This window comes from Carassius auratus, chromosome 45 (genome assembly GCF_003368295.1).
Source record: "Carassius auratus strain Wakin chromosome 45, ASM336829v1, whole genome shotgun sequence".
NCBI classification, from domain to species: Eukaryota; Metazoa; Chordata; class Actinopteri; order Cypriniformes; family Cyprinidae; genus Carassius; species Carassius auratus.
Genome location: NC_039287.1, coordinates 1,008,572 through 1,026,933, shown reverse-complemented (window position 1 = coordinate 1,026,933; position 18,362 = coordinate 1,008,572). Strand labels below are relative to the sequence as shown.

At 35.9% G+C, this 18,362-nt stretch overlaps 3 protein-coding genes across 9 annotated transcripts; 2 read left to right on the top strand and 1 right to left on the bottom strand.

Annotated features, from left to right (window-relative positions):
• Positions 1 to 653: 653 nt before the first annotated feature.
• On the bottom strand, positions 654 to 3,856 carry LOC113062817 (14 kDa phosphohistidine phosphatase). Its single transcript, XM_026232818.1, has 3 exons — positions 3,625 to 3,856; positions 3,129 to 3,253; positions 654 to 1,514 (listed from the first exon to the last, which is right to left on the bottom strand). The coding sequence occupies exons 1-3, from the start codon at positions 3,764 to 3,766 to the stop codon at positions 1,434 to 1,436; spliced, it is 348 nt and encodes a 115-aa protein (XP_026088603.1). The 5' UTR covers positions 3,767 to 3,856; the 3' UTR covers positions 654 to 1,433.
• Positions 3,857 to 5,842: 1,986 nt separating this feature from the next.
• Positions 5,843 to 13,361, top strand: LOC113062814 (P-selectin-like). 7 transcript variants are annotated; one of them, XM_026232805.1, is made up of 25 exons: positions 5,843 to 5,940; positions 6,032 to 6,065; positions 6,155 to 6,541; positions 7,007 to 7,117; positions 7,210 to 7,401; positions 7,485 to 7,676; positions 7,801 to 7,992; positions 8,092 to 8,283; positions 8,408 to 8,599; positions 8,685 to 8,876; positions 9,002 to 9,193; positions 9,292 to 9,483; positions 9,608 to 9,799; positions 9,898 to 10,089; positions 10,215 to 10,406; positions 10,506 to 10,697; positions 10,822 to 11,013; positions 11,099 to 11,290; positions 11,415 to 11,606; positions 11,705 to 11,896; positions 12,021 to 12,212; positions 12,292 to 12,414; positions 12,520 to 12,541; positions 12,673 to 12,768; positions 12,882 to 13,361. In XM_026232805.1, exons 1-24 carry the CDS (start codon positions 5,938 to 5,940, stop codon positions 12,731 to 12,733), a joined length of 4,005 nt encoding a protein of 1,334 aa, XP_026088590.1. In that variant the 5' UTR covers positions 5,843 to 5,937; the 3' UTR covers positions 12,734 to 12,768; positions 12,882 to 13,361. The 7 variants fall into 7 exon arrangements, with proteins under 7 accessions (XP_026088590.1, XP_026088591.1, XP_026088592.1 ...); XM_026232806.1 differs by lacking the exons at positions 9,898 to 10,089; positions 10,215 to 10,406; XM_026232807.1 differs by lacking the exons at positions 10,506 to 10,697; positions 10,822 to 11,013.
• A 1,451-nt stretch (positions 13,362 to 14,812) lies between these two features.
• On the top strand, positions 14,813 to 18,325 carry LOC113062725 (L-selectin). Its single transcript, XM_026232688.1, has 9 exons — positions 14,813 to 14,907; positions 15,048 to 15,099; positions 15,183 to 15,554; positions 15,724 to 15,828; positions 16,211 to 16,405; positions 16,502 to 16,681; positions 17,424 to 17,513; positions 17,614 to 17,629; positions 17,709 to 18,325. The coding sequence occupies exons 1-9, from the start codon at positions 14,851 to 14,853 to the stop codon at positions 17,782 to 17,784; spliced, it is 1,143 nt and encodes a 380-aa protein (XP_026088473.1). The 5' UTR covers positions 14,813 to 14,850; the 3' UTR covers positions 17,785 to 18,325.
• Positions 18,326 to 18,362: the final 37 nt, after the last annotated feature.

Sequence of the window (18,362 nt, the reverse complement as noted above, 5' to 3'; positions counted from 1 at the left end):
AAAAAAAAAAAATAATTTTTTAAATGGCTACACATCTTCAACGTCCTCATAATCATCTTAAATTGTGATGAAGACTGATTGACTACAGTATACATTTAGATGAATGAAAATACTGTAAGTGAGTGCAGTTCCTGTAAATGAGTGCAGGAACAGGGACTACACTTTCCTACACTCATCAAAGTCATTACCAGAATACTATCTGGAAACATACGCTGGCTGCCAATATTGTGTTCAACTATACGCCACACCTCTCGAATTCAAAGTGAAATTATCAGTTGTTTCTTTTAACATCCTTGACGGTAAGTGCAAATGCTTGTGCCAAACACATGCTAAGGAAAATGAAAGCCTATTAACAGAAGGCTATGATGGGGTTTAACATCAACAGGAACTTCCAAATACATCCCCATTATGTTCAAATAGACACTATAAATGTGCACTATAAATTCACAGGGAAATTAAAACGCAATAAATTACAGCACTTTTCATTGTTCTGCCTTACTACATTGTTTTTTTTTTAAATAAATAAAAATAATGCTTACCTTGAATTAAAATGAATTACTACTGAAGCTGTGGCATTGACACTGTATAATGCTATCAAACATTTTTTCCTTTTTGAGAAGGCCTCTGCTAAAAATCAAGACACTTGGCACTGGCACCTTTCAGGATAATTTTAATTGAACAATGAATACAGTATTTATTGTAAAAATAGTATTTTGTGCTGTGTAAGCGCTCTCATTTAACCTCTTAATGGAAATAGACAATGAGGGTCATATTCAGGGTCTTACGGTAGGCTACAGGAAACTGCTAAAGACTTTAACTTAAGAAACAGGATGGAAAAATCACTTATGTTCTTAACACAAGCCATCTGTAAAATAAGATCCATATTAAGTTAGCTATTTAAATAACATATTACATTTTGCATATGCACTATAATTATATAAATGTAAGCCTTTACACAATAATAAGCTTTTTCAATTTAATTGTAATAGTGAAAACATAGTGACTGGTTCAGTTAAATGTTTTCTTACCAAATATGGATCCATAAAATGTGTATGTTTGAATCTCAATGCCAAATTTCTTAATGAAGTCCATTATCAAGTTTATTATACATACCATTAATCATACATACACTCTGTTATCTGTTCCTGATCTCTAACACAGACACATTCCATGATGGAGACAGGAAACTGGAATTGTTTATCACCCTGTAAACACACGCAGAGTTCCTGTGCAAGTTAGACCTCGCTATCAAGGTCAGCCATCTAATCTCAACTTTGACACTGCTGACAGATCAGAGAACATTTATTTACCATCTCATCAGCCTAATTTTTTATCCAAATGAAAATAAGGGATAGCTGAAGTGTTATCAAATTGTGTACTTCAACCAAATCTTAATGTCCTATAATTTTATTTCAAGTGATCACATTAGTATTTTATTCCATAATGATTTCATAGTCTTTGAAGACAGATTTGAGCTTTTCCACTGTGACAGCATGGTCAGCCTTCCCGTATCCCTAGAAAAAGAAAAGATAAGTCTCTTTAAAAGCAAACTTTGACTCAAACCACCAAGAACATCCCTAACATTTATTTCTTAAAAAGTTAGGAAAGGCCCAGAAATATTCATGCTCAAAATTGTGCACTTATTTTAAATGTGTTCTCTTTACATACCAAGTCTATTTTAAACATATTGAAGGCCTTCCTTATAATTAAGAGATGTCATCTGAGCTCTTACGTAATTAACTTGTTTAAATAAAGATAACTTCAAACCCGATTCCAAATAATTTGGGACACTGTACAAAATGTGAGTAAAAAAAAGTAATGGAATAAATTTACAAATCTCATAAACTTATATTTTATTTATAATAGAATATAGATAACATATCAAATAAAAGTGAGACATTTTGAAATGTCATGCCAAATATTGGCTCATTTTGGATTTCAGGAGAGTTACACATTCCAAAAAAGTTGGGACAGGTAGCAATAAGAGACCGGAAAAGTTAAATGTACATAGAAGGAACAGCTGGAGGACCAATTTGCAACTCATTAGGTCAATTGGCAACATGATTGTGTATAAAAAGAGCCTCTCAGAGTGGCATTGTGTCCAACAAGTCAAGATGGGCAGAGAATCACCAATTCCCCCAATGCTGCTGTGAAAAATAGTGGAGCAATATCAGAAAGGAGTATCTCAGAGTAAAAATGCAAAGAGTTTGAAGTTATCATCTACAGTGCATAATATCATCCAAAGATTCAGAGAATCTGGAACAATCTCTGTGCATAAGGGTCAAGGAGAGAAAACCATACTGGATGCCCTTGATCTTCGGGCCCTTAGAAGGCACTGCATCCCATACAGGAATGCTACTGTAATGGAATACTTCCAGAAAACATTGTTGGTGAACACAATCCACTGTGCCAGTTGCCGGCTAAAACTCTATAGGTCAAAAAAGCCATATCTAAACAATCCCGAAGCGCAGGCGTTTATCTCTGGGCCAATTTGAAGTTCTTTTTGGAAAACTGGGACACCATGTCATCTGGACTAAAGAGGACAATGATAACCCAAGTTGTTATCAGCGCTCGTTCAGAACCCTGCATCTTTGATGGTGTGTGTGTGGCATGGGCAGCTTACACATCTGGAAAGGCACCATCAATGCTGAAAAGTGTATCCAAGTTCTAGAACAACATATGCTCCCTTCCAGACGTCGTCTCATTCAGGGAAGAGCTTTCATTTTCCAACATGACAATGCCAGACCACATACTGCATCAATTATAACATCATGGCTGCGTAGAAGGATTCTGACTTTTTAAGATGTGTTTATGCCATGAAATTTTAAATACAACTTAATTTTTCCCTTACAAAGATAAATTTTTCTGAGTTTAAACGGTTGATATCATCTGTTGTATTCTGAATAAAATATTGAAATTTGAGACTTCCACATCACTGCATAGTTTTTATTCACAATTTGTACAGTGTCCCAACTTTTTTGGAATCGAGTTTGTATCTGTATAGTATGTCCACTTCTATCTTTTGTGCCTCTATGAAACCGCATTTGTTGCAGCTGTTAATGTAACTCCTGCTAAAACCTTATTTTGTCACAATATTAATTGGTTTTAATAAAGGTTAAGGGTGTTACCGTAGACTCTCCAAACACCCTAAGTTTCTTTTCTGTATTGTTGTGCTCAATCTTGCCGCCACCAAGACAACTACACTCCAGTCCCAAGGCCTCCATAGCAGGATTCACTTTTTCAAATATGTGATCTGAATAAAAACGTGATTTAGTGAGAAGGATGTGGAAAAATGAACCACTCCATAAATACCCATGATAATGTTTATTTTGAGTTTCAGTTTTGTCAAGATTTTGTATTCCAACTAAACATTACTACAACTAGTATCTCAATCAAGCCACAAAATCGATGCAATGATAACTGTCAATAATTTTTACCAACGTTTATGTAGCCACGTTATTTTCCTACATTATTTTTCCTCAATGCCTATAAACAGTGAGGAACAGCATGGACGTTACCAGTTGATTTATAAATACTACTAAACTGAAGTTAGTGATAAATATAACTCGCTGGCTTGCAGAGACAGACAGTCAAGTTATTGCACTTGCAAGCGTGCACACTTACTGTGGTACTCCGCTGTTTTAGTTCCCCTCACGATCACTTTTTGCTCCGTTCCACCTCTAACCTTTATGTTCACTAATATGTATTTAAACTTTCCCTCTGGATCAATGTCGACGTCGGAGACTTTGCTAAGAGCGTCTGCCATTTTCGCTGTGGCTGCTGCAGGAACCAAACCTTATACAGTCATCATTATCACGCACGCCAGTATGCGATATCAGTATCAACAGACGCTACAAACCGGAAACACGTAATTTAAAGTAAAGTAAAGAAAAATGCTTTGGATAAAGGTGGAGAAATTTTCGATTTGAGTAAATTAATTAAAACAAAATAAAAATTCAGATATTATTATTATTATTATTATTATTATTATTATTATTATTATTATTATTATTATATGGTTCTTAATACAGTTTATGTCAAACTTGAAAAACATTATTGTCATTGTGTCATTGTACCCGTTATCTCCCTCCCAGCACGCCTTCCTTTCTACTGATCTGCGGACTTTCCCTTTCAGTCCACACCAGAATTGCTAACTACTGTAATTAATCATTAAAATAATAATTGCTGTGCTACTTGTTATAGCAAATTTCATCTAAAGTAAAAAAAATCTAATTAATGCCATGAAAGATGAAAGAAAGAGGATCGATTAGGAGTAATGCCGTCGACTATAAAATAGATGTTTGTGTTTGTTTTGTGTGCCTTCTTTGTGTTATATGAAGGTTTTTAATCTCTGATTTGATAAATTTATCAATTATTGCTACTTTTCCTATGCATTTTATGTATAGATTTTATTGTTTTATAAACCCTTATCCCAGCCTTTCAATCATAAACTGAAAACTGAAAAACTGAAATCTATCACGTGCCTAATATATTTGTAAAAAAGTTATATATATGGAAATAATGCTTCATAACGCAATGAAAATCCAGAGCACAATCAGTACCCTTTTAAATTTTAATTTTCCGACATCTGACATAATTTCTATCAGATCCACCCCCCCCCCAAAATAAAGGTAAATATCACATATAGAATAACAAAAAATTCTTATTGTGCACCTTTTCTGAAACATAGAAAGGGAACCTTTTTTTCAAACATTCTTACAATGTTATTTCCATCATCATTTCCACATGTCCAATTTTAATTCATTTATTCTGCTTCAAGCTCAGTTTAATATGCATGTGATAAATTGTTTCACTCTGATAATTTAGATGAAAAATAATAATAATAATAACAAACAAAAGAATAGAAACTAATCATCCTTCAGTGGAGATGTTTACGTATAACAGATTTGTTTCTTAATGGATATGTTTGCATGAGCTTTAATATTATATGATATTAGATAAGTTAGCTATCACAAATTATTTTTACACACATTTATTATTATTCAATTCTCTTCTTTGCTCCCTAATTTTCCGGAGCCCTCATGGCAGCTATTTCCATAACACGGAAACTGGTACAACTCTGTGTAAACATATTAAACTGAGTAGCATCAAAAAAGGGTCAAGGTCATACAGAAATCAAGCTGCAAAAACTCAAAATTCAAAACGAGAAACCTCTGGGGATCTTAAGTAAAATAACAGCTTTAAAACTAACGAAATAGGCCAGACAGTTTTATTATTGAACAAACTGGTTCATATACAAAGCTTCCTTTCGATTTTTACTTTTAAATATAATTGTGAATATTTTTATGGGTGTTCCTTGTAACACTTTATAATAAGTTATTATTATTATTACTTTTGTATAATATCAGTTTGTAGAATTATTTCATTGTCTTAAATTTGTATGGTGTATTTTCATGGCATTTACTATAAAGAGTAGCAAAAGTCATCATTAATTGTATTTCAATGTAACTGGAAAGATACAGTAAAGGCGCCAATGGAATAATTGCTGGCAACAATTCCTAATGATTCCCCTCTTGAAATAAATTATAACTAATTTCATGAAATTCTTATTTCTATTTCTGAATATACTTTAAAAATATGCCATCGTCCTGATATGGCCATATCAGCACCAAAAGGTCTATAATATTTCCTGAGAGGTTCTTTCCTTACAAACAAATGCCTTCAGAGAGTAAAAAAAAGATATTTCCTCCTTGAATAGTGTTAGAGAGGGGTATTTCCAGAGAATTCCATTGCTTTTACTGGCTGATGTCACAAGTGAATCCAGGAAGGGAAGTCCTAGACCATAGCTGAGCTCCTACATAAATGCCCGAAACAGTGATTATCAGACCAGTTTCTCAAATCAGAACCATCATATTAGAGTATAGAGTATAGAGACGACCATTAACAGGACCATTTCATATCTGTACATCATTAACCATGGTACGTAAAGTATTCAAAATATGCATTTGTATAATTTTAGTGTCAATGAATATTATGTTAATCCAATTTATATAATTCTTTAATTTTGCAGGGCATCTTCTACAAAGTTGTTCTTATTTCTTTAGGTAAGACCCAAACTAGTGTATAAACTATACTGAGTGAATGCAACCTGTAAACATAGTTCACTCAAAGTTGTAATGGTTTAATTCTGCAGTGTTAAACATATGGAGAGGCGCTGAAGGCTGGTCATACCATTCCTCAACAAACACTATGAACTGGGAATCTGCCAGACACTGGTGCAAGCAGCATTACACCGACATGGTAGCCATCCAGAACAAAGATGAAATTTATCACCTCAACAGTATCCTTCCAAAAGTCAGTGGATATTACTGGATTGGCATTCGCAAAATTAATGGCATTTGGACCTGGGTGGGAACTAATAAGATGCTTACCAAGGAAGCTGAGAACTGGGCGAAGAATGAGCCCAATAATGGAAGAAATAATGAAGACTGTGTGGAAATATACATTAAAAGAGGGAAAGATGAAGGCAAATGGAATGATGAATCCTGCTTAAAGAAGAAGACTGCACTGTGCTACACAGGTAGGTTTTCTTTATGTGGCCAGGGAACCCTATACAGGGGAGAAAAACTTTCCAAGGACCACCTCATAATTATAACAGTGATTAAGAATAATGCTTACTACAACTTGTATTCTCAGATGCCAAGTTATTTCTAGATCTATTTTGAGTTTTCTGTTTTAATGCTTAAATTAAACAATCAAAATGCATGTCTTATATGATTTTATTAACTGAAATCTCAAAAACATAAAATTTAACAACAATTCATTAACTTTTATTTAATAACTCATCATTTATATTTTTGCCAAACAGAGTGGTACAGAGCTTTACTTTTAATGTCCTTCTAGTTTTGATTCATTTATTCAAGGTTTGCCAAATTCTGTGACATTCTGCATTACAGTCAATTCCATTTTTTTTCAATTTTCCCTGTTGAAAGGTGAATGAAAAATGAATTCATTAATCAGCAATTATCAATTTTTTCTTATTCAGCATCCTGCAAAGACGACTCCTGTGTCAGTGGCCGAGGAGAGTGTGTTGAAACCATAAACAGCCATAAATGCACATGCCTTGGGGGTTTCTATGGAGACCGATGTGAACATGGTGGGCAGTGTTTCCCTAGATATTGTTAATAAATCTATGTTGGCAATGAAAGGTGTGAAATATAAACATTTTAGCTGTTTTCTGATTTTCAGTTGTAAAATGCAAATCAGAGGACATCACCGCACCAGATCATGCTAGGGTCCAGTGCTCCCATCCTCATAAAAACTTCTCATATGACTCTCAATGTGTATACTCCTGTGAGGAGGGTTATGAACTAAAGGGTTCCAGAACAACAAGATGCACTTCTAGCACAGAGTGGTCAAACAAACCACCAACCTGTGAACGTGAGTTGAATTTACATTGTAAAATGAAAATGACACATTTGACTGGATGCTTTTGTAAAAACACTTTGACATTTTTTTTGCAGTTGTTCAATGTCCAGAGCTGACCGAACCACAGGAAGGCCAAATGCAATGCCACCATCCCATGAGCCAGTTCAGCTACCAATCAACCTGTGAGTTTATGTGTAAAGAAGGACACACGCTGCAAAACTCCAGCTCTTCCACGCTGTTCTGTGGGGCAACGGGACACTGGAATGATTCACAACCCACTTGTGAAAGTAAGCAGAATCAGGATTTACTAAGGAAAACACTTTTTAAAGTATTTCAGCAAAGGTTCTGCTCTTTACTCTTTAAAATCTCTGCTCTTGGAGTTTTATGATTATCCCCTTTTCTGTTTTTCAGTTATAAAATGCAAACAAGAGGACATCACCCCACCAGATCATGCGAGCGTCCAGTGCTCCCATCCTCATAAAAACTTCTCATATGACTCTCAATGTGTATACTCCTGTGAGGAGGGTTATGAACTAAAGGGTTCCAGTGCAACAAGATGCACTTCTAGCACAGAGTGGTCAAATAAACCACCAACATGTGAACGTGAGTTGAATTTAAGCTGAGAAATATTTATAGATGCTGTTCAAATCTGCTTAAATTATTAATGCGTTCCTTTGACATGTCTGTGAATTTGTTTTGCAGTTGTTCAATGTCCAGAGCTGACCAAACCACAGGGAGGCATAATGCAGTGCCAAGATCCCATGGGCCAGTTCAGCTACCAATCCACCTGTGAGTTTATGTGTAATGAAGGACACACGCTGCGAAACACCAGCTCTTCCACACTGTTCTGTGGGGCAACGGGACACTGGAATGATTCACAACCCACTTGTGAAAGTAAGAAGAGTCAGGATTTACTAAGGAAAACACTTTTGAAAGTAGTTCAGCAATAGTTCTGCTCTTTACTCTTCAAAATCTCTGTTCTTGGAGTGTCATGATTATCCCCTTTTCTGTTTTTCAGTTATAAAATGCAAACAAGAGGACATCACCGCACCAGATCATGCTAGGGTCCAGTGCTCCCATCCTCATAAAAACTTCTCATATGACTCTCAATGTGTATACTCCTGTGAGGAGGGTTATGAACTAAAGGGTTCCAGAACAACAAGATGCACTTCTAGCACAGAGTGGTCAAACAAACCACCAACATGTGAACGTGAGTTGAATTTAAAGTACATTGTAAACTGAACATGATACATTTGACCAGATGTTTTTTAAAACACTTTGATATTTTTTTGCAGTTGTTCAATGTCCAGAGCTGACCAAACCACAGGAAGGCCAAATGCAATGCCACCATCCCATGAGCCAGTTCAGCTACCAATCTACCTGTGAGTTTATGTGTAAAGAAGGACACAAGCTGCGAAACTCCAGCTCTTCCACACTGTTCTGTGGGGCAACGGGACACTGGAATGATTCACAACCCTCTTGTGAAAGTAAGACGTGTCTGAATTCATTTAGAAAAAACTTCTATTACAGTAATTCAACAGTAGTTCTGTTCATGACTCTTTAACATATTTGTTCTTGGAGTGTCATGATTATCCCCTTTTCTGTTTTTCAGTTGTAAAATGCAAACAAGAAGACATCACTACACCAGATCATGCTAGGGTCCAGTGCTCCCATCCTCATAAAAACTTCTCATATGACTCTCAATGCGAATATTTCTGTGAGGAGGGTTATGAACTAAAGGGTTCCAGAAAGACAAGATGCACTTCTAGCACAGAGTGGTCAAACAAACCACCAACATGTGAACGTGAGTTGAATTTATGCTGAGAAATATTTATAGATGCTGTTCAAATCTACTGAAATTATCCATGCGTTCCTTTGACATGTCTGTGAATTGTTTTGCAGTTGTTCAATGTCCAGAGCTGACCAATCCACAGGAAGGCCAAATGCAATGCCACCATCCCATGGGCCAGTTCAGCTACCAATCCACCTGTGAGTTTATGTGTAAAGAAGGACACACGCTGCGAAACACCAGCTCTTCCACGCTGTTCTGTGGGGCAACGGGACACTGGAATGATTCACAACCCTCTTGTGAAAGTAAGAAGAATCAGGATTTACTAAGGAAAACACTTTTGAAAGTAGTTCAGCAAAAGTTCTGCTCTGTACTCTTTAAAATCTCTGCTCTTGGAGTTTTATGATTATCCCCTTTTCTGTTTTTTAGTTGTAAAATGCAAACAAGAGGACATCACCGCACCAGATCATGCTAGCATTAACTGCTCTCATCCTAATGAAAACTTCTCATATGACTCTCAATGTGTATACTCCTGTGAGGAGGGTTATGAACTAAAGGGTTCCAGAACAACAAGATGCACTTCTAGCACAGAGTGGTCAAACAAACCACCAACATGTGAACGTGAGTTGAATTTATGCTGAGAAATATTTATAGATGCTGTTCAAATCTGCTTAAATTATTCATGCGTTCCTTTTACATGTCTGTGAATTGTTTTGCAGTTGTTCAATGTCCAGAGCTGACCAAACCACAGGAAGGCCAAATACAATGCCAAGATCCCATGGGCCAGTTCAGCTACCAATCAACCTGTGAGTTTATGTGTAAAGAAGGACACAAGCTGCGAAACTCCAGCTCTTCCACACTGTTCTGTGGGGCAACGGGACACTGGAATGATTCACAACCCTCTTGTGAAAGTAAGACGTGTCTGAATTCATTTAGAAAAACTTCTATTACAGTAATTCAACAGTAGTTCTGTTCATGACTCTTTAACATATCTGTTCTTGGAGTGTCATGATTATCCCCGTATTCTGTTTTTCAGTTGTAAAATGCAAACAAGAAGACATCACCCCACCAGATCATGCGAGCGTCCAGTGCTCCCATCCTCATAAAAACTTCTCATATGACTCTCAATGTGTATACTCCTGTGAGGAGGGTTATGAACTAAAGGGTTCCAGTGCAACAAGATGCACTTCTAGCACAGAGTGGTCAAATAAACCACCAACATGTGAACGTGAGTTGAATTTAAGCTGAGAAATATTTATAGATGCTGTTCAAATCTGCTTAAATTATTAATGCGTTCCTTTGACATGTCTGTGAATTTGTTTTGCAGTTGTTCAATGTCCAGAGCTGACCAAACCACAGGGAGGCATAATGCAGTGCCAAGATCCCATGGGCCAGTTCAGCTACCAATCCACCTGTGAGTTTATGTGTAATGAAGGACACACGCTGCGAAACACCAGCTCTTCCACGCTGTTCTGTGGGGCAACGGGACACTGGAATGATTCACAACCCACTTGTGAAAGTAAGAAGAGTCAGGATTTACTAAGGAAAACACTTTTGAAAGTAGTTCAGCAATAGTTCTGCTCTTTACTCTTCAAAATCTCTGCTCTTGGAGTGTCATGATTATCCCCTTTTCTGTTTTTCAGTTATAAAATGCAAACAAGAAGACATCACCGCACCAGATCATGCGAGCGTCCAGTGCTCCCATCCTCATAAAAACTTCTCATATGACTCTCAATGTGTATACTCCTGTGAGGAGGGTTATGAACTAAAGGGTTCCAGAACAACAAGATGCACTTCTAGCACAGAGTGGTCAAACAAACCACCAACATGTGAACGTGAGTTGAATTTAAAGTACATTGTAAACTGAACATGATACATTTGACCAGATGTTTTTTAAAACACTTTGATATTTTTTTGCAGTTGTTCAATGTCCAGAGCTGACCAAACCACAGGAAGGCCAAATGCAATGCCACCATCCCATGAGCCAGTTCAGCTACCAATCTACCTGTGAGTTTATGTGTAAAGAAGGACACAAGCTGCGAAACTCCAGCTCTTCCACGCTGTTCTGTGGGGCAACGGGACACTGGAATGATTCACAACCCACTTGTGAAAGTAAGACGTGTCTGAATTCATTTAGAAAAACTTCTATTACAGTAATTCAACAGTAGTTCTGTTCATGACTCTTTAACATATTTGTTCTTGGAGTGTCATGATTATCCCCTTTTCTGTTTTTCAGTTGTAAAATGCAAACAAGAAGACATCACTACACCAGATCATGCTAGGGTCCAGTGCTCCCATCCTCATAAAAACTTCTCATATGACTCTCAATGTGTATACTCCTGTGAGGAGGGTTATGAACTAAAGGGTTCCAGAAAGACAAGATGCACTTCTAGCACAGAGTGGTCAAACAAACCACCAACATGTGAACGTGAGTTGAATTTATGCTGAGAAATATTTATAGATGCTGTTCAAATCTACTGAAATTATCCATGCGTTCCTTTGACATGTCTGTGAATTGTTTTGCAGTTGTTCAATGTCCAGAGCTGACCAATCCACAGGAAGGCCAAATGCAATGCCACCATCCCATGGGCCAGTTCAGCTACCAATCAACCTGTGAGTTTATGTGTAAAGAAGGACACACGCTGCGAAACTCCAGCTCTTCCACACTGTTCTGTGGGGCAACGGGACACTGGAATGATTCACAACCCACTTGTGAAAGTAAGAAGAATCAGGATTTACTAAGGAAAACACTTTTGAAAGTAGTTCAGCAAAAGTTCTGCTCTGTACTCTTTAAAATCTCTGCTCTTGGAGTTTTATGATTATCCCCTTTTCTGTTTTTTAGTTGTAAAATGCAAACAAGAGGACATCACCGCACCAGATCATGCTAGCATTAACTGCTCTCATCCTAATGAAAACTTCTCATATGACTCTCAGTGTGTATACTCCTGTGAGGAGGGTTATGAACTAAAGGGTTCCAGAACAACAAGATGCACTTCTAGCACAGAGTGGTCAAATAAACCACCAACATGTGAACGTGAGTTGAATATACATTGTAAAATGAACATGACACATTTGACCAGATGCTTTTTAAAAACACTTATTTGCATTTTCAGCTTCTCCTGATCCCTCTGCATCGCCCTTCGAAGTGACAGAAGTGACTCTTGGGGTTGGAGGTGCTGTCGGCGCCTCCAGTCTGGGCTTAGTTCTCTGGATACTGAAGAGACTGAGGAGAAAAGGTGAACCAAACAGTCTACTGATTTTGTGAATATGTTCTTCCATAAAATTCTTGAATAATTTATTGAAATGAATTAAAATGCTAAATTATGTTGTTTTGTTTTCAGCTAGCAATTTTGACCTAAACAGGTAAGATATGTCTTATTTTGCAGTTATGTTTTTCTCGAATAATTACTGTCATTATTTATCACTTTTAGGTTTATATATACAAGACAAGACTATATCTTGTTTGACTCTCCTTTTATCTATTTAATTTTTAGTACCTCGGATACTGAGGATCCACCACAGTTTTATAAGAACAGTGTTGACAGTCTCATATAGACCAAAATACCATCAAATAGCAGACAGTATATAAGGTGAGCATATATTCCTCATGTACACAGACTATGTGTGTAATGATGGCAATGTAACCTATCTGGAATAATGGAAAAAATCATTGAAAAACTGAATTAAACTTTATTTTTCACAGGACAACTGCCTCGCTGGAATAAAAATGTATGTCATCACAAATGATTTGAGACACTTGGATATTTTAAACTTTGAGCGGCAATTTCAGTTACTAGGCAACAGTAACTGAATGTAATTTCTCCTTCCCAACGGAAGCGTTAATTATTTACTTGACTGAACATATTGTTCTGTAGCCTACTATTTAAATGTCCTATTTTTATGTTATTAATATACACATTTCTTGTACTATTTATTGTTCCTAAACCCTATTGGTCCTATTAAACTGTTTTAACATATAAACCAATAAAGTGTGACATTTATGACATCGCGACTTGGTGTTTGAATGCATTTTCCACTTTCAGATGAGCATCTGAAACTTAAAAAAAAAAGCATATATTTTTCAACATGAAAGCATAAATGAACATTTACTGTAACTGGTCATTCCATTTGTAGAATCATTAGCTGTAAATGTGAACCTTAACACCTAAATAAAAGCTGGAAGTGAAGTCACTGTTCTCTGTCTTTCCTCACTTGTAAAATCTATTAGCATTTTTATTGCAATGAAAGGTTTTGTTTAAATAACCCATCAGTAACCTAGTATCCGGTGAATGTCCATTAATAACACAGTATCCGGTGACTCCATCCTTGAAGCTGCACTCAGGGAGTAATTTTTTCAGAAATACCTTTCAGAGGTTATAACGTCTTTTGAATAATTAATGCCATAAAGTACACTCTTACATTCTTTCTTAAAATTATATTCATAGAGAGAAAGGTATCTACAAGTGTCTCATCTGCACGTTGTTATTCTTCTCATTATTAACCAGCTAATGAACCGGAAGTCTCAGCCATAGACTTACTTCCGTGTTGAGGAAAAAGGTGGATAGTTTATTCCAGATAAGAACATTTGTGAATGTGAAAGTGGCTGAACGTTTCCCTAGAGAACACCTTTATTTGTTGGCTGCAGTTGATTGCATTGAAGTTGCCTAAATATTAATTTTAGACCATCAAAAATGGCCCAGGGTGAGCAAAGAGTGAATGTTTTCCTCCAAAACCTCAATTTCTCTTTGGCTAAAGAAAGAAAGATCTTGGATTGCCTGGGGATATATTTAGTATATTTAGCATATATTTAGTAAACAATCAGAAATTGTTCATTTTACTCCATTAAACTACAGTACTTGTAGAATTAAACCAGTAAAGTCTGACTTTAACTATGTCACAGGTGTTTCAACGCATTTTCCAATTTCATGAGTGCCTAAAACCAAAGAAGCATAAACGTATCATTTTCAACAACAGTTTATAAATAAATAGTCAGTGTAACTTATCTTTCCATTTGTAGAATGATGAGCAGTATGTTCGAGTCTTAACACCTAAATAAAAGCTGGGAATGAAATCACTGTTCTCTTCCTTTATCTTTCATCACCTTTAAGTGCATAAAGCCATTAGCATTGTGAATGCAGTGAAAGGTTTTGTTTAAATAACCCAGGTCATGTTCATCTGGATGTATCCTGTGACTGTGTCATTCCCTGAAGCTGCGTATAAGGTAGTGTACGTTTTTTTATAGATTTTTAGTGGGTTATCATTTTCAGAAATACTTTTTAAAGGTTAAAGTGTCTTTTGAATGTTCCTTTCCATTTATTAGACACATTTTATTATTTGTATTCTTTTTTTAGTATTTGATAAGTGTGGTGTGGTTGGTGTATGATACCATAAATCATCTAATCATTATATGCATCTCAGCACACCATTCTATTTGTGCAATACAGAATCTCACCAAAAGTTAAAAGAACATATGAAAGATAAGCAATTTCCAAAAAAGTGGCATTCATTCCCAATTTTGTTACATAATGTTTATTTTTTTTGGAACCTGTGAAGAAACATCCTGCAATTAAATGCTACTGACTGATATATATAGTGGAAAACCCAACTTTGCCCACAGTTTTCAGAGCAAAAGAGGTGTGAGAACAGACTGTTGAAATGCTACTACAACTGCGATGAATATTCTACTAACGGCAAGTGATTTAGTCGAAAGGAGACTAAAAAGAAGCATGGTATGCATCTATTAAGTAACTTTGTATTTCATTAGAACATTTTAGGTTCAATACAAACCTTTTAAAAATATACTGCCATTATATAAATAATAATACTATCTGTTTATATGGGCAATTAAGTGGCTGTTTTTATCGTTCAGACTAGATGTGTTGTGTACACAGATGTTTTGATACATCTTTGGTTGATATTGGGTAAGTGAATACTACATTCATCATCCATTCAGAATTGAATACATTTGAGAAACACATTTAACTTTTGATGTCCAACATTTTAGTCAGTGTTGAAGGATGGACGTATCACTGGAAGGAGAACGAGAAAATGACCTGGAATGAGACAAGGGGGTGGTGTCAAAAAGAATACACAGACATTGTGATGGTCCACAATGAAAATGTAACACGCTTCCTTGAAAAAAATTTGCCTGAAAAATCTTCATCTCCTTACTTCTGGATTGGAATGAAAAAGATCAATGACATTTGGACGTGGGCTGCCAATGGACAGAGGGTGGACAATGAAAACTGGGCACCCACTGAGCCCAACAACAACAAGGCAGATGAGAACTGTGTGGAATTATACACCAACACAAACAATAAAGGAAAGTGGAATGATGACAGCTGTGAACATAAAAAGCATCCTTTATGCCAGAAAGGTAAGGAGTTGGAGATGAAAGATGCCTTACTTGTTCAATTAGTTTAAGATAGAACACATTTTTCATCTAATAGAGATGTTTCTGAGAGAGAACATTTGAGTGTTTTAAATAGTCCAGAAAGGATGTTATGAAGGATGTTTTATAAATCTGTGTAAATTCTTTCCTGCAGCACAGTGTCCAAACAATTGCACTGATAGACAGTACTGCGTAGAACAAGTCAACAACGTCACCTGTGTGTGTAAAACAGGCTTCTCTGGGCCAGAGTGTGAAACAGGTCAGAACAAACACTTCAACAGAAGTGAAATATATTATTATTTAATAGCAGTTTTTAGCTGGTGGCTCACGACCCGGGTCTGTTCTGATGGGGTCAGCGAAAAAACGATGTTTAATGGACAAAGTTATATATAATCCTGGATGTACTGTATTATTTTATGATAATCTTTACTTAAAATAATATTTTACCCAAAAAATGAAAATTTGCTGTAAATGTACTCACCCTCAGACGATCCAAGATGTGGATGAACCGTTTCTTCATCAGATGAGTAAATTCGAATCTTCGTCGGATTAGTAAATCTTCTGCAAATTTTCCATATTGGGTGAACTACTCCTTTAAGACATTTCTTGATCATTCAGTCTTTTTCTCTCTGTCTCTCCAGTGGTTTCTTGTGAACCACTCTCTGCACCACCACATGGCGGGATGCAATGCTCCGGTCCGTATGGGAATCATTCACTCAACTCAGATTGTACATTTTCTTGTGTTGGTGGTTATAAACTGAATGGTAAAGATGAGCTCAAATGCAATTCCTCCGGTGCATGGAACGCACCACCACCTTCATGTACAGGTGCAATATGTATGTCAAAGTTATGATTCTGTGTTTACATCAAAATGTATTTTATTATGTAAATATATGCATGGAAGATTAAGTTTTTATGTTTTTCTGTTGTAGCGGAGTGTTTTCCCGTTCTTTTGTTTGGTGGTGGATTGCTGAACTGCACTGAAGGTCATGACAGCATCAGATCTGCCTGTAGAGTACAGTGTCCACCTGGTCACCTGCTGCTGGGTTTTGTTGAGTTCACCTGCAGAGCTGATGGCACATGGGAGTCTTCCTTTCCACTAATGTGTGCAAGTGAGGAGTTTGCTTTTTTAGTTGTGTGCCACAGATATCGAATATAATGAGAGCAGCATACTGTATAATAATAGTGGGTAATAATGAGGGTGTTTCATGTGTATTATTTAGATTTGTTTAATAATATAAATAACAAAAAATATTGTAATTTGAATTTGGTTAATTTTTTTGAAACTATATACAAGAAATATTCAGGGAACAAAACATATATTTATTGTTACTACCACAAAGCTGCTATGTTATTTTATTTATTTCCATCAGCTTATGCTGTCATATTTGTTTAACATATAAGTTTAACTAACTTATTTAATTCTGAATTATTCACACACACACACACACCTTTCAAAACCAACGCTTCATTCAAAATATTAATGTTGAATTCAAAATACTGAAGGTTTTGAGGAACATTATTCCAAATCCTTTTTGAACCCCATGGTTAATTTAAATAAATACATTTAATTATTAGGCTATTTTTAAATTGGTGAAATGTACGGGATAAGAAAAGGGACTAATTTCAATCTGATTCATAAAGCATTTTAGAAAAAACATAGACAGCATTTCTCATTTATATACTAATTTATATATCAATAAACTCACTGCTGTGTGTGTGCACTTGGATGGGTTAAAATCAGAGCACCAATTCCAAGTATAGGTTATCATATGTCACTTCCACTTTTCACTTTTTTAAATGTAAAATCTTTTGTCATAAAATTAATTTATATGTTGTCATATTTTTCCTCAGGTTATGTCCATTTTCTAATTGCTCTTTTGGCATCTGTTGTCATCTCTGTGTTTTGTGGCTGTTTATTTTGTTGCTCCAACTGCAGAAGGAGTGAGTATACAGTGGATTTTTGAAGAGTGTATCAAATATCAAACAATTAATTGCAAAGATATCGGCCTATTTATTTATTTATTTATTTATTTATTTGTAGGTAAAAAGACAGTGAGGTAAATTATGTTCATTTTTATGTTCAAGTTTGTAGATGGAAAGGTCACAGAAATCTTATTTCTCCATGTTTTCTTGCAGAACTCGACCAGAAACAGTGAATCCAGCATTTGAAGCAGAACACACACCACTAGAGGGCCCTCTCTGTTCAGCATAAACATTTTTAATCTGGATGTCTAAACGGGGATTAATTAAAATCCTCTTCTGTTTTTTTATTTATTATATGAAATAGTCAATAATTGAAAGTCAATAATATTTTGCTCAGAAATACTTTATGTTGTTCATTGTAGATGTACAGAATAATAGTAATACAATAAAACACACACACAGACACACACATCAGTTTGAGCTGGAGAATGTGTGAAAATCATGAAATATTGTACTTCTGGCATTAAACACCAGTCTCTTAAACACTGTTGTGCTGGTTTTCCTTTTATGGCAGCACTATTACACAATTTCCCATCACTTAGTTACCATGTACTGCACTGAATATTGGCAAAACACATTTGACTGTAATTTCGTATGCATCAACTGAGAATGTGTTCTCAGAAATCTTCAAATGCAACTGCTTAACTGCAATCACAGTAACATGAACAATCTCATGTAAAAACTTCACAGTAAAAGCTGTTCACAAATGAACTATTCATTGTAATAAACTAAGTTCTGTGCAATGCAAGTGTGTAAACAGTAAACTTATTTATGCAAACAGTCAAAGCCTGGACTTCCCATTACAAC

What these genes read in the sequence shown, in the direction of transcription:
- LOC113062725 (XM_026232688.1), top strand. Translation starts at nt 14,851, where the DNA reads ATGAATATTCTACTAACGGCAAGTGATTTAGTCGAAAGGAGACTAAAA. An exon ending in GGAGACTAAAAAGAAGCATG is followed by an intron (nt 14,908 to 15,047) that starts GTATGCATCTAT and finishes TTTATCGTTCAG; the next exon opens with ACTAGATGTGTTGTGTACAC. An exon ending in GCATCCTTTATGCCAGAAAG is followed by an intron (nt 15,555 to 15,723) that starts GTAAGGAGTTGG and finishes TCTTTCCTGCAG; the next exon opens with CACAGTGTCCAAACAATTGC.
- LOC113062817 (XM_026232818.1), bottom strand. Translation starts at nt 3,766, where the DNA reads ATGGCAGACGCTCTTAGCAAAGTCTCCGACGTCGACATTGATCCAGAG. An exon ending in TAAAACAGCGGAGTACCACA is followed by an intron (nt 3,254 to 3,624) that starts GTAAGTGTGCAC and finishes GTTTTTATTCAG; the next exon opens with ATCACATATTTGAAAAAGTG. An exon ending in GGGTGTTTGGAGAGTCTACG is followed by an intron (nt 1,515 to 3,128) that starts GTAACACCCTTA and finishes TTCTTTTTCTAG; the next exon opens with GGATACGGGAAGGCTGACCA.
- LOC113062814 (XM_026232805.1), top strand. An exon ending in AGTTGTTCTTATTTCTTTAG is followed by an intron (nt 6,066 to 6,154) that starts GTAAGACCCAAA and finishes TTAATTCTGCAG; the next exon opens with TGTTAAACATATGGAGAGGC. An exon ending in TTCACAACCCACTTGTGAAA is followed by an intron (nt 7,677 to 7,800) that starts GTAAGCAGAATC and finishes TCTGTTTTTCAG; the next exon opens with TTATAAAATGCAAACAAGAG.